General features: G+C 41.2%; 2 protein-coding genes across 2 annotated transcripts in view; one reads left to right on the top strand and one right to left on the bottom strand.

Annotated features, from left to right (window-relative positions):
• The first annotated feature begins 15,064 nt into the window (after positions 1–15,064).
• LOC106750305 lies at positions 15,065–16,084 on the top strand. Its single transcript, XM_014630564.1, has one exon. It carries the CDS (start codon positions 15,065–15,067, stop codon positions 16,082–16,084), a length of 1,020 nt encoding a protein of 339 aa, XP_014486050.1.
• Positions 16,085–22,596: 6,512 nt separating this feature from the next.
• The window catches only part of LOC106750310, a 36,802-nt gene continuing 32,576 nt past the window's right edge, over positions 22,597–26,822 (bottom strand). Inside the window, exon 3 of the mRNA XM_014630571.1 lies at positions 22,597–22,607. Coding sequence (XP_014486057.1) covers positions 22,597–22,607 — 11 coding nt within the window. The remainder of the gene's footprint in view (positions 22,608–26,822) is intronic.

Genomic DNA, 26,822 nt, shown 5'->3' on the forward strand with positions numbered 1-26,822 from the left:
GGTTCCACGAGACCACGTTTTTGCACCGAGAGAAATCCACAGGCTTCTATACATTATCCGCCCGCAGACTCTCCCTTATGTATTCCTTTATATATCAAACAATGAAAAGTATTGCATATCACTTGTTAGTCCCGGTCTACAACGCGTATTTTAAGCCTCAATCCTTCGAGGAATCGGCCGCGATTAATTATTCTCTTCACATTTCACCGCGATTAGTCAATTCCTCGAGGCTTAAAGCATCCATCGTTGACCAGGACTTAAGTAGGTTCTACAATAAAAATTTAAGGCGTAAGATTTAACAAATTATAATTGATCTTTCTTCTGTAATTCGACCGTGATTGGTCCGTTTCTTAAGTCTTATGCCTTAAATTCCCATTGTGGACCCCGCTTTAAGTAGGAAAGAAGAAGAACGGCGGTAGGTAAAGGCAACATGACTGATACTTGCGATCAATCAGACGTGAATGTCGCGTCACTTATCGACGATTTCGTATCATTCACATTATAACACACTAAGAAAATAATTCCCTCGACTGATAATCCTTTGTGCGATCACAGTTGCAAATATACATTATTTCCCTCGGTGTTCTTCTTTGACTCGCGCGAGAGAGAGAGAGAGAGAGAGAGTAGTTGTCGACGTGTGCGCCGCTCGCAAACTGTAAAAGTCTACACGATCAGTAGCCGAGATAACTATCAGCGCATACACAATTCATTAACCGTCATCAGCGGAATCCCTCTTAAGTAGAAGATACGATAATAATAGTGATAATAGTAATAACAGTAATAACAATAATAAGTACTGAAGGCGATTATTGTATTTTCATCGCGGTGGAGATAAGCGCCCGCGTTGAGAAGTGACTCTCGGACGCTGGAGGCGGGGGGGGGAGGGAGGGGGAAAAAATTTCGGGGCACTCCCAGAATCCCTCGTAGGATCCCGGGTCAGCGTTTCTAACGGTCGATCGAGCACTGCTTCGGCGCTGCTATTGTATCTGGAAATAATTTGCGCTATTCTCTCTCTCTCTCTCTCTCTCTCTCTTTCGCGATCCGGACTAGGAAAAAAGAAGAAATGCACTTGAGATCTGAATCCGGGTCGCTGACAGTCTTATTGTATCGCGAGATTACTCGCGGGTCGCGCCGCTAAATTCCGAAATTAACAATCGGCCGGGGTACAGTTAGCGCGCGCTTGCGGACAATCGGCATTCCTTAAATCCGGGATTCCAGCGCGATTCGCGTGTACAACGAACGGCGCGCAGCTCTCGCATGATCGCAATCTCGCGAGGGGAAGTCTCCGCAAATCCAAGTCTGTTATTTTTACGCTCGCAAACGTGGCTCAAAACGTGGCCCAACACTCGCTCTTTTCACGTGTTTCTCATCGCTTTAGATTATGTCATTTCAAACGTTCGATCGTGTTAAATTAGAAATTAACACGTCCAATTGGGTTAAACGACATGATTTAACGCGAGAAGAGATGAAGTGAGAAAAGCCTCGGTTAAAATAACACGCTTGAATTTGCTGGTGTGTGGCCGCTGTGGTATCTCGAGAGTCTTCGTTGCCCGTCGGCGCCAATTATGAGAGAGCAAAGTCGTCTCGTTACGGGAGCCACGTGCAGGTGCCTCGCGTAGCACCTAAATTGGCGATTCCCGCCGAGGGTGTCCTTCTTCGATCTGTTCCTCGCGAGCACTGCTAGCACGGAGCGCCTCTTAATCAGCGCGTGATCCAAGAAAGGGGGGTTCCTTGTAGAAGGATAGAACCGGAAACGCGTAACACCCCGCTTTTGTAAGGAGGACCTCCACGTCTCCGGTAGATCCAAAGCGATTGACCTTCCATATTCCCGACGTTCGATTATTCCACCGATTAAGATAGACCGTCTACACAGGACGACCGGGGCTGAAAACCGTATGGAAACCGGTATTTTTGTCTAGTCTTGTCGTATAAAAGCACCTGCATTACGCGTTTTGTGTATTGGCCTTTTTTTCATCCATAATCTCTTTAAAGATAAGAAAAAAATTTACTTAGACGAAGAAATTCCATATTATAGTTCCACTAATAAAATTATATTCCTGTTATTGACAAATGATTTTTATATTTTACACATTTTTTCTATTTTTAATTAAAAATTGTATCAATTTGAAAATATCTTCTTTTTATAACCAATAATCGTTCTTTTCATAACCAATATTTTTCCTTCTCAATTCACAAAAGTTATTCTTGAATAACGGGAATATGATATTTTCAGTGGAACCTTATAGAATTTCTTCACGTGAACAAGTCTCTTCTTCACGCGAGATTATGTATTTTTACTTATGTATAAGCACATGAGTCCCGAATTAATACAAATTTGTTCCGTGCACACGGAAAACCGCTACGTACAAAAATTCCGCATATGAGATACACGATGTTAGATTTGTCTTGCACGCGCGAGGCATCACGGGGATTAATCGAAGAATGAAGGCTCTTCCTCTCCGAGGTGGCCGATGAATCACCACCGCGCATACTTCCGCGCTACATCCCGCGAAATTCCACGGTACATACATACGGTATATCGTGCTCGAATCAGTAGCGTAAAATTGGATGATTAAAGAAACGGAATAAAGAGAAAAAAAATACCGAGGAAAGAGAGATACCGAGAGAGAAAGAGACAGAGAAAGAGAGAGAGAGAAGGAAGCGTCTGAGATGACGAGCGCCTCGGAAGACATGCCGCGCGTTCTTCTTTTCACGTGTTCGGTATTCTCTAAGATACGAAGATACGCGTCAATGATGATTTATTCAGCCGACGAACTAAATCGCCAGCTTAACCTTCGCACTTCACCGGCACGCTGCCCCCTTCTCGAGCTGTGCGCTCTCTCGGTATGCTGTTTCTGCGCGCGGTGGGTTTTGCGAATTTCGTGGACGGTTCGAAGGTCACCTCCGGCACGAGTTTTCAACGAGTCGTTTTAACCCTTAGAAGCACGACGAAAAATATACTGCCCACCTTTTCTCATTCAGATTTTTGTCGATACAATTTTCATTGCTATATTCGGATTGTTTTTTCTTTTCTTTTTATTTTTCTAGTATCTTAGGGATAGACACATTTTGTTAACTGCAAAAGTTTTATAAATAACGAAATTAAGGAAAATATCTGTTTTTTTTTTTCAGAGAAAATACATTTCCCAGGGACTTTTTCAAAACTTAGGTGTTAAGACTTATGTATAGGGTTTTTCGAAGTCGCCGATTACGAATCTGATGTCAGAGTTGGAAGATTTTCAAAATCAAAAACAGCAGTCCAATATGGCGGACCAAAATTGTAGCAAATCAAGTAATTCTCCTCCATTATGATATTTAGGAAGTTTTCGGGTCGTTGATTACGAATTTGATAGCAGACTTAGATTTTCAAAATCCAAAATGGCAGTCTAATATAGCGGATTGAAATTGCGACGAATCAAGCGATTCTTTTCAAATGTGGAGGGTTTTCAGATCGCTGATTAAATCAGCGATCTTTGGCCGAAATTGAAAAATTACAAAATTCGTAACGTTGAATACAAAATGGTGGATCAAACATGCAAAAACTCAATGTCTATGAGTTTCAAAGCTTCCGATTGCAAATTATGAAATGCGTCATTGCGAAAACGAATTAGTGAAATTGAAATGGTATAATCTACAGCATAGACAAAATCTTGCTTATACCAAGTTTAAAGTGATTCCGTCGATGCGCTGCAATTTCGGTCCTCCATATTGGACCCGCCATCTTAGATTTAAACAATTTTTCAATTTTGACCTCAAATTCGTAATCAGGGAAAAAACCGTAGGATACCAAATTCGATGAGAAATAAGCGGGAGGAAAAAGGTGTGTTTCAAAGGGTTGGAGAATATCGGGTCTTCTAGAAGAAAGAAGGAAAAGAAAAAGAAAAGAGAGAGAGAGAGAGAGAGAAACACGGTAATCGTTCATCCTCGGCCGCCACCGCGATATCCAGTTTTCTCTTCGCCTCACACGACGAATGGCGAAGAAACTGCAGAAAAAGGTAGAAGGGAAAGAAAAAGCGGAGCTCCAAGACAGGTACAATTTTCACCGGACGGCCGCCGTACGGACGGACGGACGCAAGCAAGCAAGCACGTACGCACGTACGCACTTACGCGTGCGTCTCCCTCGAAGACAGCGACAAAAAATGGCCCCGTTTCCGCTTCACGGGCTATACAGGTGCGATTAACCTGCAATTATTCGGGTCTCAACAATGGTTTGCGAGCAGCTGCCTATCGGTTTGTTTGCCGTGATAGACCAACTCTCTCTCTCTCTCTCTCTCTCACTCTTTCTCTCTCTCTCTCTCACTCTTTCTCTCTCTCTCTCTCTCTCTCTCTCTCTTTCTTAATCTTCCAGCATGTTTCGCCGGCTTGGAAATTGAAGGTTCCTCGGCACCGGTAATAAAAAGGGGAATCCGTTTCACCGGGAAGGACTTTGAGGAGCGCGAGACACGTAATGATACACGACTTCGATAGAAAGTATTGTGATTTGCGGTGACATCCGACGTATAGATGCCTTTCGTACGACCAACAACCAGGACTAATTTCAACCGAGCCTGCTTCTTCATGTTCCGCTGGAACGTCTCGTCTCGCACGCTTCGCTAATCATTGGACGCGTCGGCGGAGAAACGACAATTTCTTCGCTTCTCGTCCTCGGAAACGCTCACTCACAGCGCGCGTCTGCTCGACTTTCTCTCTGCATACGGGGGTGCAAACACCCCCCCCCCCCCCCCCCCCCCCCCCNCCCCCTCCCCCTCCCTGCCCGGCTGATGAAATCGCAAAAATATTTTGAAAGTCTGGGGAGAAGAATCTGGACGCTACACTCGGCCGGACATTTTTATCCTCCGGCTGAGGTTGATGAAGGATTAAAGTTGCTCCTCCGTCCAGCGACGGCCGATCTCTTTCTCTTAAATATAATCTTATTGTATAGGGTGTCACGCGCGTAATATTACCCAAACTAATCTCAGTTCCTGTGGTGTGCGAGTGAAACGGGTGAAACTCAGCAGAAAAGTCCTGCGCCATTTTGCCAAGTAACACGCAAAATTGTCGAGTTATCAATGATTGAAAATGAGGTGTTTATAGAGGCTTCTTTAATTAATAACTCTATAATTTGCGTGTTATTTGCAAAATGGCATAGGACTCTTCTATTCAATTTCACCCGTGCTATCTGCACATCACGGAACCGGAATTATTTTGGGACACCCTGTGTCATCTCCTTCACTTATATCCCGATTTATTCCGCCCGAAACTTCAGACTTTTCAGATACTTGCTTGACGAATGATTCGTGTTGGCGCTGAAAATGTGGCGAAATCAAATTTGCCTCAGAAATCGAGCCGCATTTTTTTTTTTCGATCAACCCGATGAACAAAATAGATAAGAATAGATAAGAATAAATCTTCGTGCGGGTCTCACTTCTCACGGGCACGTAAGTGTCGCACGTCTCGCAGGGCAGTCGTCGCATTTGCGATGCTCGTCTCGCGCCTCACGTTACGAAATCGCGCATTGTTATGTATCGCTCATAGTGACACACGCACCTACGCACCGGTGCTTTGTTTCAGAGAAATAACGGTAGGTCCGACGGTGCGCGCTCGACGCGTAATACAATGTGAGAGAGCCGAAACGAAAAAAACGTGCAAAATTCCAAGCGGAATTCGTTGGCCGCGCGGCGCCGAGAGTCTGGTGAATCGCGCTCACGGCGCGTACGTGCTGTATGCGTGCTTACCTCGCAAGACGAAAGAGAGAAATTTTAATTATTAATTTTGGTTCCCATGGTGTGCAAGCAGGACGGATGAAACTGAGCAGAAAAATCCTACAACATTTTGCAAATAATCCGCAAATTGTTGAGTTATTAATTAAAGAAGCCGTTTTCAATCATTGATAACTCGAAATTTTGCGTGTTATTTACAAAATGGCATAGGACACTTTTCTAGTCAGTTTCATCCGTTCTACCTGCACATCACGGAAACCGAGATTAGTTTGGGACATCCTGTATATAAGGTATAAAATCTATTACATATTTTCACATAAAAGATTTTGTCCCTGCAAGTGAGTCCTGCACAATAGTAATGCTTCTACGTGGCGCAGAATGGATAACGCTGAATTCAACATGATAAAAATGATAAAATGATAAAAATACTAAAGTGCATAGAAGTTCAGGGAAAGATTTAAAACTTTAGATAATAAACATCTATTTCTTCTTTATTTTTTCGGCATTTGTTGTTTGTTGGATTAGATTTGATTAAATACTTGCGTTTCAATTTTCTCAAGTACGATATATTAGATCAGATGAGATTTATGTATGAAAATTTTGTTTATTTATTAATTTATTATTTATAAATATTACTCGTGATTTTTCTTATGTTGCAATATACATTATCCGTACTTGAAATGTGTAACATGTGACATGAACTATACATTTTCAGTATATATATCGGAGCGCAGTCTTTATAGATGCATGTCCGCCATATTGGATTCGCTATTTTTATCGGTGCAATTTTCAAATTTCGAAATCACTCAAAATGTTGACATAACTAGAGAAACTAAATTACGTTTTGTTAAAAAAAAAAAAAAACAAGAACTGATCAAATATCTCAGCGAACGCCGACTAACAATAATATAATATATCATTTAAAAATCACAATATATAATAATAATTTTTCTAATTTCCCTCAACAATGAAATATAACGCGCGTGTTGTCTAACAATTACATTGTTGAATGAGAAATTTTAACACTGATGTTATGTTACTGTTAGTTGGTATTCACTGATCCAATGATTCATATCGATTCGGTTATATTTGACATTTGTTTCTGATTTTGTTATTTGTGTTTACATTGCAAAAATTTGGTTTGTAAATGAATGAATTTCACTTTTTGGTTACTCAATCGATAGATCTGTATAGGTTTGGCATTATTATATGATTTACGTTTGGCAACCTCCCCTTATAAAGTATATTTATCGTCACTTACTAGTGTCTTCGTTAAATTTGTGAAAATGGATATATCGTCTTTGAAAAAAAAAAAATGCAATAGCATTAATATCCTCATATGTGACGTAATACATAAATAGTAAAACATATTTATTCGTTAATATGTGTATTTTTTTAGCTTACTTGGTCAGGTATCGACTCATGATAAAACAGTCAATATATGCAGCCGCGTTCGTTGATAATATTGGCATTCCCATAAAAAGTTTACCTAAGAATGATAAAGACGTAAACTTGTGATAAATCCGCCCCGTCGTCCACGCGTTTTTTGACACTATTAAAGTAAAATCGAAGTTCAAATATAAGTATTGAAAAGGATAAAAGTATGAAACTATATGCTCTTCATTTCCAAAAGTCGGCCTACCTAACCGTAACGTTTTATTTTAACGGCTGAAATGTAAAACTACGCTTGAAACGAACATTTCTAACATTTACAAAAGAAAATCTCTACAAAAAAAAAAGAGAAAATCTCCATTCGCGCGTCTGAATAGGGATCGGACGAAAATTCGGTAACGAGACACGATATCTCGTATATCGCAACCAGTGTTTGCCTTAGATGATTTCAGATTCATCCATTCAGATGAAGATGAGATAAAGGTTAGAAAAATTTATCTTAGATGAGATGAAAGTGATTTTGCTTTTGATTTATCTAGATGAAAGATAGATATGAGTACTTATCTAGATAACTTTTTAAATGATATTGTTTTCATAAAAAACTGTATAAAAATTTATAATAAATAAAAATTACGCAGATCATAAAATTTCACAACGGTTAAGTAATTCGTCAACGTAATCACTCTAAAATTAAGGATCTATCAAAAAAGACCAATAATCAATGACTGTTCACTTACAGTCGATACGTAAATTTTAATTCGATCCAAAATTATAAAACGTTAAAGGCACCGAATTAATTTGTATACCTGACATTTGTTCCGTCGAAATGTCGGAATGCCAAATTTATTACGGAGTGCAAAAGGTTAATATACTTGAAAACTCACTTAAAGAAAAGAAATCAATCTCGAAATGACATATATCATAAAGAGCGGTATATAATAATCACAGGCAGTCCTGATCTTCAAGTATGAAAAGGACATTCCAACGTCGAAGGGTACAAAAAAGTTAATCCGAGCAATGAGCGAATGAAAAATCCGTTAACGCGGATTATAACATCGGCGATTTGAGATACGCGCAGATTACGAGATAAACGGCTGCCAATATTTAATGGGCATTTAATGGCTCGGCTGTTACGTATTGCCATAAATGCGCGTCGAGGAGCTTCTCTATCAGGTATCATTGAGCGATTATGAGCCGGCATATATACGATGAAAAAGCCGTCTCTTCTGAGTCGCAAGAAGCAACAGATAGGCGAGTCTTCGAGCATGCGAATAGCGTGTCAAACGATGGAACGAAGAAAAACGGCGGATAAAAGGCGAAAAGGAAAACGATGAGGGGGGAAGAGAGAGAGAGAGAGAGAGAGAGAGAGATAGAGGAATCGAGAAAGAGAGAGAGTGTACTTAATCCTTTGAAGCATATATTTTTCCTCCTGCTTATTTTTCATCAAACTTAGCACCCGGCGGTTTTTGGGATCGTTGATCACGAAGCTGAGATCAAAATTGAAGTAAATCAACCGAATTACATCAAATTTGGTATAAGCAAGATTTTGTTTATACTGCAGATTATATCATTTCAATTCCACTAATTCGCAATATCGCATTTCACAATTTGCACTCGGAAGCTTTGAAAGCCATAGACACTTAGTGTTTGATCCACCATTTTATATTCAACATTTCGAATTTTGTAATTTTTTAATTTCGATCCCAGATTCGTAATCAGCGACCCGAAAAACCCTCCATATTTGCAGCAATTTCAGTCAGTCATATTGGACTGTCGTCTTTGATTTTGGAAATCTCCAAATTCTGACATCAGACTCACAATCGGCGACCTCGAAAAACCCTATAGATAAATTTTCACACCTAAATTTTGGAAAAGTCGCCAGAAAATATATTTTCTCTGAAAAAAAAACAGATATTTTCCTTAATGCCGTTATTTATAACACTTTTGCAGTTAACAAAATGTGTATTTCGGCAATTTTTTTTACATTCACCTATCCCTGAGATACAAGAAAAAGAAAAAGAAAAAAACCGTCCAAATATAGCGATGAAAATTTTATCGTCAAAAATCTGAAAGAAGAAAGATGGGAAATATACTTCCCACTTGGCTTCTAAGGGTTAACATAGAAGAACGTTATTATTTAAAATATCTTTTAAGCGAATAAAATATTATTTCGTCGCAACAAATGTGTAAGATGAAACGAATTATTTCTTCATGAGAAAATTATCTTTCGAACAAATCGTTTATTCAAGATAAGAATATGTATTCGTTGGAGAGTCTAACAATCGTACACTTGTCAATCGAAACATTAGCTTCTTCGGATTGTGCCAATGATGAAATTTCTTTCGATGCAAAGTGAAGTCTGTGAAATTTGAAGAGATCTTTGTCTCAGCGTAGGAAATAATAACGCGAACTGCGAGGACGTCGCGATAAGCTCGCGCAAAAACGCGGAGCAGCTTCGCGCCCTGAGAAGCACTTTTGAGCCGCTCGGAAGAAGTCAAGCTTCGTTCGTTCGCAACACCGCTCGAATAGGCCGGGAAAAGGGAAGGAAGTAACATCGCGTCTCCAGCCGGAGATAATATCTCCAACAGCGGAAGGAGAGGGCGAACGCGAAAGGGTCAACTCGCGCGTGCGCTCCCTCTCTCTCCATCTCTCTCTCTCTCTCTCTGTCGGCCGACCTTCTGCAAGGTCCTCCGAGACGTGCACGGCGGGGCACTTCGCGGAGTTGGAATGCGTGACTCGACGATTTTATAACCCGCTTTCAATTACCGTTCTTGGTGCTCTTGTTTCCATGCTCAGGTTTCGCCTCCGCCTCGTCGCGCATGCGGGACGTGGAGGAGTAGAAAGGGGAAGGAGGGGGACGGGTGGGGGAGGAGGAGTGTAGAGAAAGAGAAGAAAGAAAAACGCCGGCAGCGTACGGGTAAAAGAGGCACGAACCGTCAAAATGCTGCGCGTCGCGCCCTGTTACGCGTCCTATTGCGTTTGTCTCTCCTCCCCTCTCTCCACCTTTCCGTACCACCGCCAGGATGTCCGTCCGTCCACCCGTCCGTCCGTCCTCCTGCCTGCCTGTGTCCGCCTTGTCTCTTTTCTTACTCTCACTCTCCGCAGGGGGAGACGTGATTTATTCGACGTCGCGGATATACAATCGCGCGAGCCGCGAGCTGTAAGAAGGCTCGGTAATGGCACCTATGGTTACGCGCGCAGGAAACGCCGTCTCTCTCTTTCGCAAGAAGGACATCCTCCACACCGATGACGACGACGAGAAAGAGAGAGAGAGAGAGAGAGCGGACAATTTGTTTCGGCTTGTTCGGCTTGCGCAATCTCGAGCGATATCTCGCTCACAGTATTTAATAACCGTGCGCGCTCACGTGCGATGTTGCGGTGTCCGCCATTGAGAGTGAAAAACGAGACGATTCCTCTCCCCCCTCCCTTCCTCCCTCCGGCCCTTTTCTTCGCGGATTCCAACGGATGATAATTACGAAGTGGCAACTTTACTTGGTTACCGCTAGAGATGGGCGATACAGCATCGCTGTTTCAAATATCGATACTTTGTAATCGATATTAAATGTCGATATTTTGTTTCGATATTTTGCCACTTGAAGTGCTCACATATCGATACAGAAAAGATCGAACCCCTATACGCCTATGCTGGCCGTTCGTGGCGATTATTCCTTTGATTTGACTATCTCCCGATGACTCATCTAAAAATCTTAGCAATTAAATATTAGTTGTTAATTGTGACTTTAGTTCCTTCCGAGAGGTTGTTTTGTAAAGCAGATAAGATAATGACCGGAGAACAAAATAAGTCGGGTGATCGTTTAAAATCAGTTATTGTTACAATCCCTTGATCAATCAGCGATTGTCATTTGTAAATATTTGATTCGGCATTCCGAATTAGCGCCGCGTCTCTCGTGGATTTGTTTCCGACGTTCCGTAAACATTTCGTTGACAGTTCACTTTTTCAAAATTATGCACGACCCGAGATTGGCATTTACGGAGCAATTATAAATTATTATCACACGTCTCTCGTAATGTACAAAATAATATAATTTAATTTACGAATAAAATTTTATTAAAGATTCCTTCTCTTTTATTTAGAAAATAATTTTAGCATAATTATTAGAACATTATTACAAATACATGCCATTCACATCATTACATTCGTATAACGTATACAAGATAGATACTTTTAATCAGAGTTGCTTGCAACAAATGACGCGTTACTTATAACGCCATTGACGTTATAACTTACTTTTTTTTTTATTGATTTCGTAACGACGAAATTATTCAGCGATAACTTTCCCAATCCCGCTTTTAATTCGACATTTTTATGCAATTCAAGTATCGATATGGATGGCATCGATGCAAGATATCCGATACATTTTGCACCATCGATACCTTTCACCCACCACGCGTATCGATGCGACGTATCGATATAATCGGATTGCGTCGTCCGTCTCTAGCTTGCCGCTCGACGCTGGTTAACGCACGTTTGCGAGACGAGGCGCGCGCGATTTGCATCGGAGAGAGAGTTGCTAACCACGCGTATGAAATCGAGAAATAATTCTTTTTTTCCGGAGGGTAAAAAGGGGACGAGCGTGATTAAGCGGACGCGCGATGGTAATGACCCACTGCGATACGAATAAGGAGATACCGAGGCGCTCCCCGCGCGCACACGCGCGCTCGGCTCATAGAGGGGACGGGGGTATCTCGGCGCGTATAAAATGCTGAGTTATGGTATCCCATGCTGTGTGCTATTAGCCGTTCGTTTACAAGCAACAACTTCATATAATTCCGGCTACATTATAATTCGTGGGCATTTATCAGACGCGCGCGCGCTCGCTCCGTGAAACGCGCGCGTCGCTCTTATCTCGCCTGCAAATCCAAGTGTACGTAACGAGTGTACATTTATGCGCACTGAATTACACACTTATGCGATTTGCTTTCTCGGTGTAAAAATTACATATTTCGCCGCATAAAGAGCATACATTTACACGCTTGAGGTCGTTACACGGCATTAAATGAGTTTGTTGAAGGATTCGCTGATTCGTTTACCCTGCATATAGATTTAAGGAGTGGCTAAGAATTCCGCGTTGACAATCCGCGACACTGTTGAAAACGACTAAAAGATGAAGCAATAAAGCAGCGTCTGGGGAACGTTACGAATACTTCGAAGCGTTTTTCTTTCTTCGTCTAGTTGTGGGGTCCGAATAAAGGAGAAAATAAGAGGAAGGAGAAACGCTTGGAAGCATTCGTAGCGCTTGCTGGACTGTACTTGAAATTTTGTACCGCGTGCCAGTTTATGATTATTTGTTTAATTGTGCAGGTGTGACTTGTGCGACACACTTGTGAAATCCGTAAAAATGGACGAATACCAAGATTAGCCTGGAATTTTATTACGTAGGGGCGATATTTTTCACTTCTTTCAACAGCTGTGAAATCGTATGTTTTCCTGCATGAATAGGGCCTTAATTCACGTACCTTTTACAGCTATTCGTTGATTGTCAGGAGGGACGAGAAGAGTCCATTTTCACAAGTGTCTTCAAGTCTCAAATGTTGTTTTACCCAAATATCTTTTTATTCACAAATGACAGGCAATATTTCTCAACCTGTCATTTCTCGCCTACGAATCCAATATGGCCGCGGCTACTACTCCGGAGCCTTAAATATGGCCTTAAATATGGCCTAATTATTGGCACGATTATAAGTAGATTGACCATTCATCAGTTTTGCATCATTATTATTACCTATTATTACGAATAAATTTATCAATAATATGTTATACGATAATCTGTGTATGCAAATTAAAAAAACACTTATACAAATCAAGATTCGAACTCGCATACAACATATAACGTTCTCGTTACAGTAGCCAAGCTCTTTACGCAATCGATCACACCGCTGAGCTCGAGAGATGTTGAAAACTCGCGGCATGAGATGCGCCTGAAACTTCAACGTCAATTTTCTCGCTGATAATAATTTCCCGAGAGTTGCATCGAATGACTTTACCACGCAATAGCGGGGATATAACGCTACAATATATTTCAGATTCGGCGAGATCCGAGAGGACAATCTCTGGCGTTTCCTTTGTTTCCTTGTTTGGGAAATTCTTGAATATCGAGACTTCGACTTTTGGCGTGTCCACCGATTTGTCGAGAAAAATTTCCCAAAGAGATATATAAGATTCCCCGAAATCCGGAATATGCCGAAAGGATCTTCTTCTGAGATATTGGAGGTGTGCTGTTAAGGATTCGACGCAAGACTGGATCCGAAGCTGGTCCGCGCCATGTTTATGCTAAATCCTACGAAAAAGAAAGAAATATGCATTATCTCACTCTAATCGATAGTTTGCTCTTTTCAGCTGCACTACTGCACTAGAGTAGCTGAAAAGAACAAACCATATTGATATATCGTGACTAATGTGTTTACTTCGTGCATACAAGTAATTGTGCTTTACTGAATGTAAAATGGACGAATGTTCTGCACCGTTTCGCAATAACTCCTCAAAAAATAAGATATATTATGAGGATTTTTCCAAAAAAATGCATAACGTCGCGCTCTGTGATTACGAGAAATGTGCTGCGAAAATTGCGAATCAACGAACAATTCCTATTTTTCTGAAGTAAAACTAACTTTTTTTTAATAATCATGACTGAAATATAAAATTGAAATTGTTTCTATCGTAGATAAAGAGAATTGCTTGTTCCTTCTTGTTTCGTCTCATATTACTTCACTTTATTTATTTATTATAATTGACTTACATAAAATCGTCACAATTATGTACAAAATATAATATTATTACACAAATATAATATTATTACATATTATTACATAAGACACAATTTTGTGATTATACATATATTAATTTTACAACTATGTCACTTTCTATAATTATAATTTTGTGTCGTAATACAAAATTATAATGTCACAAAATATTTATTAAATTTGAAACGTTTGCTTCCTTGAAACGTGTGTTACAATTTAACATTAATATAATATATGTGTTTGAAAGTTAGTGGGAATAGCATAAACATGGCGGGCCGATCAGATGGTGAAGTCTCGTGATTGTAGGGTCTCTAAACGTAACTGATGGACGCCTACCGAGGCGACAGTCGGGTCACCGCGCACCAGGCGCAGCTCTCTCGAGGATGTCCGAGCTGGCTTCTTTGCGGTCGCTCCTACAAGCCGCTAGAGTGCTTCTCAGAGCCACCAGTTTGGTTTGCGGACAATATCACTCGCAATATGGCTATATAAGCGCGCTCTTCGACGAAAAAATGGTGGCAATAATAATCTCTCCATGCTGGGTGGTTCCAAAAATCTGGAAACGCTCGAATATTTCGTAAACAATGCGTTTTAGGAAAAAAATGTTTCGGACAAAAGTTTTAAAGTTTCGAAAAGCGCACTCTGTAAGCGGTGGCAGTATGAGCTGTATGGGTAGCGCTGCCAAGTTCGGACGAAGGTCAATTTTTTTCTCGCGTATTGAAGAAATGTTTCCGACGAAAGTTGTTTAAATTAAGTTTTAGTAGAACAAAATAGTATAATAAAGAAATAGAGGTTTTCGTTAAAACCGCGTTAACTGACGTGCATTCTCAAACGCCGGAAGATGCTCGAAAATCTATCGATGACTTCGTTGATTCAAAACCGAATTTCTATCGCGATAGAATTCGACGGCCGCCCGATAGAAAAGTGCACAGTCATCGGTAATAGCGAGGATTATTTCGATAATTATAATTAAAGCTATACATCTTTCATCGATAAATCAATCTGAATTTTTGCCAGCGGAAGCACTGAATTAATTTACGTACCTAATAATTACACGTACCGAACGACAGTTTTTTTGAACATTTCCAGACTTTCCAAGAGAAATTTTGCTCAAGGAAGCTCGATTGATGAATTAAACGAAATCGGCGGTAAAGAGAAGGCAGGACCCGGCGTTTTCGCGGTTTCCTCACGTGCCTCTCCTTGCAGATCCGACGATGTTGCTGATCCTGCTGGTGCCGATAATCGGATCCGCTGCGGCGTTTCCCCTGCCGGACGACGGCCGTCGATCCGCCGGCGAAAAGTCGCTTTTCATATCCACGGAGACGCGCGGCAACGTCGACACGGGGAATCCGAGGGACCTGGGAAAAACTATGGAAGATCAATTCGATAAGACGCTTCTCTCCGAGCCTGTGAGACCCACGACGACCGACGTCCGTCCCGAAGAAGCCTCCGACGTCACAGAGACGCAGGAGACCGGCAGGAGGAAGACGACGCAAGAACGGAAGCGCAAGGCCGTGTTCGTGGACTACTCTCCGATACCCCGGATGCCCCACCCTCTGCTGCACCCGGCGACGTACGAGATCGACTACGACGACGGTAATCCGACGATCGTGGAGCGGCCGGCGGGTGGCTCGAAGAGGAGCTACCAAGAGAGCAACATCATCTACATTCGACTACCGGCGACGCCTTACATCTTCGTGCCCGGCTTCGGCTACATCTCTCAGTCACCCAAATATTCGACCGTCGCCACCGACGGTCTGAAGTCTCAGCTGGTGCCGGTGGTGGCGCAGCTACCCCAGCAGCTACTCCTGTCTGCATCCCATGCGAGGCCGACGAAGCAACCAGCTCAACCGACGGCTTCCCTTCAGAGCGTTGATCCCTTCATCAAGCTGCCCATAGACTTCGTGAGCAACGGCAAGCCTACGTCGGTCTACCAGTGGCGGCAAAAGCCCGACAAGAGACCGGTCGACAGCCCGATCACGAAACTGGACAGCCTGTCGGCCGACTTCGTCAGCAACGGCAAGCCGACCTCGATTTATCAGTGGCAGCAGGCGAATCTCAAGCCCTCCAAGCGGCCGGACGTCGGTTCGCTCAACAGCCTTGACATGGGACCCTATAAATTCAACGGCAAGCCCACCAGCCTGTACCTACTCGGGCCGGATGGCTCCTCCGCAATGCACCAGCCCGTAAGACCTGCCGATTATCAGGACGATTATCGGACGGTGTTCTACTGAGCCGTGCGCGCGAGTTCACACCCTTTAGCTGCACACGTATCCGCGATCAGGTGAGAGAGCAGGTGGGCGAACACGGGGGGACGCGAGACGCGGCTTCTGACGAGACGCGGGACGAAGCGAAGAGCAATCCGGGGGTAGCCGAGAATGACAGACATTTTTCGTCCCACGAGTAAATTCTAAAATATACTTCGATTTTTCACGTAGAAATCGCCAACAATTGTTATTGAGATTTTTCCTCGCGCTCGTGACACGTCTGAAAACAACGAGAACGTTTGCCATCTTGTCCAGCTCGTCGTTTTCGGTATGTAAAAATTATCAAAATTACGAGAACCGAAAAAGTAATAAAGATCGTTCGAAAATAGACTTCAAGCATTAAAACCCCCCTTTTCAGATTTGGATTTCGACAACCTTTGACGAAATTACAGCTGCTCGAGATTTGCTTATGTTTTTCTTTTTTTTAGAAAATGTCAAGTGTTGCTCTAATTGTTGTGCGTATTGCGTGAATATTTCAATTAGTTAAAGTAAATTTGTTCGTGGAACAAAGTGAAGTACATCAGACTCACCCTTCAATTTCGAATGAAAATGGTTCACTCAATGACTCGGAGCAGGAAATTTACTCTACATGACGGAAAGATTACTCGAATTCGAATGATTTGGTTTTCGTGTTATTTTCCAAAGTAAAATTTACATTCATTTTCAAATCTCACTTCAAGGCATTTCAAGAATACGACGACGACGATCGATTCGTCTACATCGTTGCCACAAGTTGACTGAGTGAACTCGTCCACGGTGAAAGGAAAACTCGCGACGACCACCCGCGATTTAATGATAACGTCGGATGACGATATCGAATGTCTCGGGCCGTATTCGTGCGCCGCGCTACTTATGATTCGCGTCTGTTACGCGTTGTCGCATTCATCTTTGCCGTGATCGCAAGATCGAGATCGTGATTATTGAAATTTGTTAATCCGTCGCGAGTGTTTCAGAACACATTTACCGACTTAATGGAGGAATTTGTAATTCGATCGCTCCCCTACGATAGCCGAAAATCATCTTCAAAGTATCGTTTCGTTCCGATGTCGCCTCAAGTGTTATTTTAAGAGAGAGGAAATTATTATTATTTTGTATTACATATATATATATATATAATACACAAAATGATAAAATTCTTTCTCGTAAAACAATATAAATATAAATAAATGAATAAATAAATAAAGAAATAAATAGATAAATTTATTTATTTATTTATTTATTTATATATTTATATATATTTACATATATTTATATATATATATATATAATGCGTAAATTAAATAATAATAATTCGCATTGTAAGAGACGAAATTGTTTAAACCCGCTGTTTTGTTCTTTCGTGTGTTCTTTTATATGTTAGCGGACATATTTATTTCTTGGCCGATGTAGCGATGTAACTGCCTTGGATTTGTAAATATGTGAAATACATGTAAAAACGACGACCAGATCGCACCTTGTTCTTAAGTTCCTTCACCCCACGGCATTACCGCGAAGTGGAGCCCATGTGCGTTTTGTCCCTCGCGCCTGGTAACGCAAATATTGACTTGGGTCGTGAGTTTGGTCGGATTGTCTGGGCTGTATCCTGTCCGGTTAAAAACGCATGCGGCCGTCCAGATTAGACGCAAGGGGATTCACTATCGCGTTATCTCGCAATTCAACTTCGCCGCGCATCGTTTAAAAGCGCGATACGTCTGTTGCCTTCGAATTGAATCATCGGTTGTCTTGTCTTAACGATCCGACTCGCTGGCGGTGAATCATTTTATCTCGAAAGTCTGTCCCGCCAGTTTCTCAAAGCGGATAATCTTACTCAAAACTACAACGAACATTTATGCGCAATAACGTTCCCGTAGCGACTGAGAAAATATCCATTACTTTGGATCGTAAGAGCGAATGTTCGAATCAAACATCGTGTGAATTCGTAACGTTTCAGTGGATCGGTGGTGATTGTTTTATTCTTACGACAGTGGACCGACCGATGTAATGATTCGAAATCATCTGTATTATTAGGAGATTCGAAAGATATATTCGTATCATCGATTTTTTTTAAAGCTACCCGGCTATTTTTACCATTTGGGAGGCTTCATTCCTCCTAGGCTGGTTCGTCCATTTTTTTCCGGATCTTATATTTAAGCCCGTCTTAAGTTCATCTTCGGACGCTTCCGGTAGCCGATGACCCAAACGGGCCAAAGCTGTGCAAACGGATTTCGATCTGAGCCTGCTACGAATTTTCGCTGGCGGAAAGGCGGAAATATAAGACCTTTCGTCGAAGTATGGCAAGGAGTTAAAACGGTCTTAAATGTGAGACCAGATTATGAGTACCGGCTGGACGAGAATCTAACACAGATTCTATTCTATCACACTGCGTCGCCAAATTGCTGCCAGAAATGCGGCAGAAATGCGGCAGAGTCCGCTGACGGGCGATGCGAGAGCGGATTGGCGGCAGAAACCGGAGCCCGTAACGATCTGACGACGGATTGGTGGTAAAACAACCGAGCATATCCAGCTGCAGGCAGTTTGCCGGCAGGTTCTGCGCGGTTTCTGCTCGCCAATCTGCTCGGATTGCCTTTTAGTTTTCCGCCATCGAAACACGAGCCGAATGCGGAGACGCGGATGGTTATGGTTTCGATATGGGATTCTGATGCAAATTTGCTGCCAATTCTCGTAACGTAATGGTAAGAACTGACGAACTGATTCCGAGTTCCTTCCAGCGCGGTTTTCCTTACTGCCGCGATCGTTTACGTTTCAGCCGTTATTTCTATCAGCCGACACCGCGAGTCTCACTCGTGACATTCCCGTGTTTGGCCCGAAATCGTCGTTAAGTCTGACTCGTCGAAGTATGGCAAGGAGTTAAAACGGTCTTAAATGTGAGACCAGATTATGAGTACCGGCTGGACGAGAAAGATTATGCGGCGACGAGGTGGAAAACTATCGGTAAATCCTAAGTAGAAATTGAACGAAGTCAGGATCGTCTTCCCGTTAGATAATGGGTTTGTGTATTACATCGCCGTTGTCGAATTTTTTCTGTTTCAAGTTAGCTGGTTCTCCAGTATTCAGGCCAGTACTCATTGTCGGATCTTATATCTAAGACCTTTAAAAGTTCAAGTTTAGTTGAACTTGCTTTAATCAGCCAGATTTCAATCCAATCTCAATCCCAATCCATAATGTGATGTCGGTCTTAGAGGAACTGGCGAACTTAAAGGAGGCCACGAGAAGTGACGCCTTTCTTGGCCAGACGTTTAATATAAAATCGTGAACAACTTGTCAGATTTTCTTTCGCGCGTGGAAGACTCGCGAAATGTAATTCACAGTAATCGTCCTGTAAGGATACGCCTTCGGGTTACACGTGAAACCATGAAAGGCCGGATAACCGCGATTGCCCATTGGTGGAAAAGGATCCTCCTCCATAGGATTTCGAATTTATTACGGTCAATTACCAAAAAATGCGGGTCCCGGAGGCGAGTGAATCGGCCGTTGCTTGCAGATATTATAGTAAATGCGCTGTAACGGCTCGGAAGTGGTTCTCATCCAGATATGGTGGTCGGGCAAGGTCGTAAAGACAGTCGAGCCGATTCGTTACGGTCCTATCCTTTTTTCGTATCTGTTCAGCGCTATCTTATTATTAGTCGAAAGCTCATTCACATCCGCTGGCTGGCTGGTTTCGAAATATCATACGTCACGTGTCAGTAAATCACGCATAACATCGTCAACCCTTAAAAGCACGATGGAAAATATACTTTCCACCTAATTTCTTTCAGATTTCCTTTCAGATTTTTGTCGATGAAAATTTCATTCCTACACTTGGACTGTTTTTTTCTTTTTATTTTTCTAGTATCTTAGGGATAGGTGAATGTAAAGAAATCGTCGAAATACACATTTTGTTAACTGCAAAAATGTTATAAATAACGAAATTAAAGTAAATCTGTAGTTTTCAGAGAAAATATATTTTCCAGCGACTTTTTCAAAATTTAAGTGTTAAAACTTATGCGTAGAGTTTTTTGAGGGCGCCGATTATAAATATGATGTCAGAATTGGAAGATTTTCAAAATCAGAGATGGTAGTCCAATATGGCGGACCGAAATTGCAACAAATCAAGCAATTTTCCAGCTCGTTATTAATCGTTATCTTCGTTACTGACTGATTGGCACTGTCCAACACACACTATTTTGTAACACGAACGTGAATGATCCTTTTCGACGTATTTCTGTTCGCTGAACACGAATCCGTTATCTAAATTTGCCTGTCACGTGACAATTTTGCGAAAAATAGCGAGCAAAGAAGCAAAAAACTACGATTTCGATGAGCTTTCGTGATGTTGCAGCGCCGGCAGAAAATCGTTTTAAAAGTCTTCCCTCGCTGGGGCACTAATTAGAAATTCTGTTCATAAACGGGCAGGCTCCGATAGCTCGCATGGGTGATTGGCTAATTTAATATAAAATTTTCTAATTGGTGATCCGAGCGGAAAGCTTTTCACGCACCAGCCGATGCGGGTGGACGCGTGTAACGTATTTCTGTTCTTCTGTTAATATCTTTTCAATGAACAGTGGATGAAACCTTCGGAAAGTCATTCAGGAGGACGATTTCTACCATTTACGTCGGGGTCACGCAGTATATGAAGCATTTACACACACAATGGACAATTCTAATTCGCACTTTTTCCAAACTTCTTTCGTTGATAACTTTTTAGTGAGCAATGAGCGACACTTAACAACAACCTTTTGATTATTACTCATTTCCTTGTGACAACATGCGTCAAGGTCAAATCAATCGGAGCTGCCTATCGCGAACACCTACCGAAATTATTGACGCTGACGACGTCGCTCGTGGGCAAATTCGCTCGTGAAACTTACGTGTGGGACAGGTGGCACAGAAAGTGTGTACTCGAGAAATACTCGACGTTATCAAATAGTACGAAGTACTATAAATATTTTTATTCGTTATACACATTGAATGCCTCATTACAGTCGAGCGCTCTTATATATGCGCACACACGATGCACAGGATGCGGCGTTAGAAGAATCCGGACGAAATTCAATTTGAAATTCGCGCGAATAGCCAAACCTGTGCGCAACAGATTTCGAGCAGAGCTACGAATTTTCGATGGCAGAGAGGCAACGAATCTAACAGAGGTTCTGTCGCATTGCGTTGCCAAACTGCTGTCACAGAAATGCGACGGAGCCTGTTGACAGGCAATGCGAGAGCAGATTCGCATAAACCGAGCAGAGCCTGTAGCGATCTGTCGACGGATTGGTGGGAAAAACCGAGTAGCTATTTTACTGAGAGCAATTTGACGGCAGGCTCCGAGCGGTTTCTGCTCGCCAATCCGCTCGCATTGTCTATTAGCAGACTCAGTCGCCGAAACACGAGCCGGACGCGGACACCGATGGTTCTGGTTTTGGCGTGGGATTCTGATTTGTCTCACTTTAACTTATTGCATTAACTCAATGCAACTAAAAATAACAGACCGTTTGTTCCGGCTTCCGGCTTTCAATTGATGAATCCACTGTAAGCTTGTGTCAAATCGTCAATTGTGGGTGAGTTGTCAATGATTATTGGTCTTTTTTGTTAGATCCTTAAATTTAGAGCGATTACGTTGACGTTTAAGCAAGAAAGATTCATACGCGGCAGAGACGTCATTACTTCTTTGAGAAGGGTCAAATGATGGCAAAAGAAGCTTATGTAGACATCCTAAACACAATGTGATGAAGCCCTGGATGGAGACTACGGCCTCGGAAAGGCCGTACATCATTCAACAAGATGGCACTCACACCAGTCATTTGGTGCAAAATTGACTCTCGGACCACGTCGAGCTCTTTTGGTCTAAGGACTTATTAAGGTCTGGCTTCCTAATAGTCCTGACTTGAGTCGCCTAGATTATTATGTGTAAAGCGTTGCTGAAAGGGTTGCCAATGAGTCGCGACACCCCAATGCGGCTTCCCTTCGGGCCACCACTGAGGCAGGGTTTGCGGCTGTGAACTGTGCACAATTAAGGGCGGCGTACGAGCGCTTCAAGGATCGAATCGAGCGGGGTAATAGCGGCGCAGGGAGGTTACGTTGAGTAGGAGGACTACGAATGAACCTCTCGACATGTGTGCGAAAGTATTTTTTTGTATATTTAATATTGACTTAAACAAACGGCTTAATAAATTTAAGTAAATTTTTGAAAGTTTTTTGATAAAACTTTTTCGTGTCCGGATTCTAGCGCCGCACTCTGCACGTGCGAATGTGGAGGAGACATATTTGACGAAAAGACGAAAGACTCTTCCTGTCTTCCTTTCCCCTCCTTTCGCTCTCGTCGTATCGAGATTCTCGCATGTACGAGAGGAAGATAAAATTCACATATCAGTGTTCGCCGGGTATCGAGATAAAATTATCGAAATAATCATCCAGATGAATAAATAGATCATCTTTATCTTTGCCTAGATGGAAAAAGTACAAAATATATTTATCTTCATCTTAGATTAAAAAACATGTTATCTCATCTAACAATTATCTGAAACATGAAAAAACATGTTATCTCATCTAACAATTATCTGATATTATGATCAATATTATGAACTCGTTTTTCGATGAAATTAATGAAATAATATGGACCTATGCGTTAAGCCCGTATCAGACTAGGAATTGAAGATTAGATTTCAACGAATCAACAAATTTCGGTTTTGTTTCTTCTAGTCTGTTCTTTTTAGCTGCACTACTGAAATGGCGCAATAAATTAGAGCGAGACAAAATATATTTGTCTCACTCTGACTTATTGCATCAAATCGGTGCAACTAAAAAAAACAGACCATTTGTTCCGGCTTCTGGCTTTCAATTGAATTCATTGTAAGCTTATATCAAATCGTTAATTGTGGGTGAGTTGTAAATGATTATTAGTCTTTTTTGTTAGATCCTTAAATTTAGAGTGAACACGTTGACGAATTACTTAACCGTTGTGCAATTTTATGATCTGCGTGATTTTTATTATAAATTTCTATAAAATCTCTCATGAAAACAGTGTCATCTCAAAAAGTATCTAGATAAGTAGCGCTACATTTATTATCTTTCACGTAGATAAAGCAAAAACATAATTATTTACGTATCTAAGATGAATTTTTCGAATTTTCATCTCATCTTCATCTAGATGAATCTGAAATCATCTGAAGCAAACACTGCATGTTACGTAAGAACGTGTGTATTGTCCAGTCTTCGAAAAGGTTTGGCCACGTAATCATGCGTTACGTCACGTTACATCGATCAGGCTCAGACGAGCGATCGACCGAATTCCGAATCGTACGCGCCGTATACGTGATAGCGTGCGAGCGCGACGGCAATGCGCGTAGAAAATATAGTATAGGGGCGTCCGTTGCGTATTTATAAAAATATTTTATACAGCGTTGTAAAAAACTAAGCGACAGAGGACTCGATCGTGAGGGATCGCGACACGATTCTCATCCGACCGTGGCAAGAAATAACATTCGGCGACTGAAAGAAATCCAATCGCGACCATCAGATCTTGAAGCTTAATCTCGGATTCGCCCCGGGGGGGGGGGGGGGNCCTCCGAGATTTCCTTTTTCTTTGTTCAAGATCAAATTCCGCGAAGAAGAGATGGGCGATACTGTATCGATATTTCGAATATCGATATTTTAATGCCAAAATATCAATATTTCGTATCGAATATTTTATAGTCGATATTTTCACGTATTGATATGCGACCCTGGAATATTGAACTTCGATATGTCTATGTTGACCGCTCAGTTGCCTTTTTTTAACGATTTGCTAACGACTTGTTATTTTTCAGGGGAACTTTCCAACCCTGTTTTTAATCTAATGTTTTAATACAATTCAACTATCGATACTGATGGTATCGACCAAAGATACTCGATACATTTTGTATATTGATATGTTTATCCACGATACGTATCGATACAATATATCGATGGTGATTAATTTTTCAATTTGACTGTCGCTCGATAACTCATCGAAAAACCTTAGCAATTAAATATTAGTAATTAATTGTGACTTCAATTCCATCCGAAAGTGTATTTTCTAAAGCAAGTAAAATAATGACTGAAGAGTGACATAGGTTAATGAGCGATAACCTAAAATTATTAGAATTATAATCCCTCGATCTCAACGATTAAAGCATTTATAAATATTGAATATTTAATTTAGCATTCCCAATTAACGCCCCGTCATTCGTAGATTTGTTCTCGACGTTTCGCAAACATTTCGGTAACAGTTTACTTCTAAAGGTGTGACCGACATTGGCATTTGGTAGAGTAATTATTATTATTATGCGTCTCATAATGTACAAAATAATATAATTTATTTTATAAATAGAAAAGTTTTATTTAAAATGTGTATTTTTCATTTAGAAAATAATGTCAGTATAATTATTTAAACATTGTTATAAATACATGCCATTCGTATAATTACATTCATATAACGTATACAACATAGGTACTTTTAATCAGGGTTGGGAAGTAACGCGTTACTTGTAACACCGATATCGTGTATGTTGCTTTTTTTTAACAACTTGCTAACGACGTGTCCGTTACTTTTCAACGGTAACTTTCCCAAGCCTGCTTTTAATCTAATGTTTTAATCCAATTAAATTATCGATGCTGATGGTATCGATAAAAGATACTCGATATGTCCTATGTATTGATATTTTCCTCCACGATACGTATCGATACGATGTATCGATATATTCGAGTTGTATCGCCCATCTCTACCGCGGAGGAAACGCGCTTAGTTCTCGTGTTCTGTAGATCGTCGTGTAAAAAACGCTTACGCAGTAACCTAAGTAGAAATATATAGCATTTTTCCTAACATGTTTCTTCTAATTAATCGAGAGTATCGTTTAAGTCTTATCGTGAGTGAAGGGACAGACGGATGAAAAAGCTGAGTCACGTGTATAAATATTGAGTCATACTGAGAAATAATGAGTCAAATATCATCGTGATTTAACAAGGAAATCGAAGAAGCAAAATTAATCGTGATTAACGTAATAGTATAGTTTCGATTCCGTCAAATCTCGATCGTAATAACAATGTATGTGTGTGGTTTTATCGATATTCACGTTGAGTTTGAATTACGTCTACGTGGAACGTACGAGATAGACACTTCGACCGGACCCGAGTCGAAATTTTCGGTTTACATTAACCTTTCCTTACTTATGTATCGATCTTTCACACCGACAAGGTATATAATCGATCGATCGTTCCGAAGCAAGTTTTTCCGATGTTTCCTAAAACGCAATCGATGTTTTCCCGAAACTATAGACGTTATCGTAAACGGAAAAAGTTAGTTAGAATTTGTCTGACAATGAATACGTACAAACCAAACGCCTTTTTCCTTAAAGAGAACAGAATTTTTGGTTATAAATAATAATATAAAAAACTGAACTCGTCTCAAAGTCCTTCTTTTTCAACTTTGGAGTCTCCAAGTCCTATCAAAATTTCTAATGAAAATGAAAAAAAGTGACGGTAAGGAGATTTTAGAGGAAGAAAATTTGTGATTTTATTTACCGTTAAGCTCTACTCATCTTTAACTTTTAATAATCTCTATTAATCTTCATTGGTCATTATTAATCTTTATTTATTCGCTACCGACCTTTATTAGATTATTTAATATTATCTCATTGCAATAGCCCGTCAGCGGTCGGGTAAGTTAAATAATTAATAAATGGCTGGTTGAAATTAAAAATCAAGGAAGCTTAAATGTTGATGGACTCCATCGAGATAATTCAATATTAAATAATTCGTAAATAAATATTTCTTTATTCCTTGGTAATACGACGTCTAAATATTGTAACATCAAATCACGATGCTGTACACTGAGATTCTCCACGGATCTCACCGGTTTGACGGGGAAACGTGCAGGCGGTTGATGCAGAAATGAAATCTCGACTCGGGGACAGATTAAGCTCGGTATTATCGCACTTTTTCAATCAACAGTTCAGAATTCACGGGGACAGAACGTATGAAACAACATTTCGTCTACAGACGTAACGCGCAATTGTAAAAGCAATAGTTAATAAACGCTCGAACCCTTCATCCACTTACTGTTTCACCAAGCATAAAATCGGTTACTCAGCAATGCAAATACGAATATCATCTTTGGTTTTCCTCGCGAAATTCCGAAAGCGGACCTTATTTATTTCCCGTCGGCGACGCCGTAAAATCGCGACGGTCGTGCGCGAAAGAACGTGATCACACCGTGCGAACTGCACGACGCTAGATGAGATTATATTTATATTTGCATTCGTAACATTCGTACTTATCTGCACGCTCTGGGTTTACGCGATGGAAATGGATAACGATGTACAATTCGTAACAGAAGTGGAATAATTCGCAGGATGCGCGCAGCTTTGAATAAAAAACGACCATATGCAATATATATTTATATATATATATATATATATGTATGTATATGTATGGTAAGTATGCAAGTCTCTATTTCTCTCTCTTTCCCTCTCTTTCTTTTCCCTTCTTTTTCCATTTTCTTCTACGCCTCTCTCTCTCTCTCTCTCTCTCCCTCTCTTTCTCTCTGATCGTTGCTGCTCGAACTGTGGCCCCTAAACCTGTACAAACAAAGTAGCACGGCGTCTACTTAGGCTGACAGGCTCGCGGGCCACTCAAGACATCACACACGCACACACATACACACCGATTGTGCAGAGTTACGGTCGACGGACTGGTCGGAGGGGGGGGGGGGGGGGGG

This window comes from Dinoponera quadriceps, unplaced genomic scaffold, assembly GCF_001313825.1.
Source record: "Dinoponera quadriceps isolate SergipeBrazil2010 unplaced genomic scaffold, ASM131382v1 scaffold227, whole genome shotgun sequence".
Taxonomy (NCBI): Eukaryota; Metazoa; Arthropoda; class Insecta; order Hymenoptera; family Formicidae; genus Dinoponera; species Dinoponera quadriceps.

Coding starts and splice junctions, on each gene's coding strand:
- LOC106750305 (XM_014630564.1), top strand. CDS start 15,065: ATGTTGCTGATCCTGCTGGTGCCGATAATCGGATCCGCTGCGGCGTTT.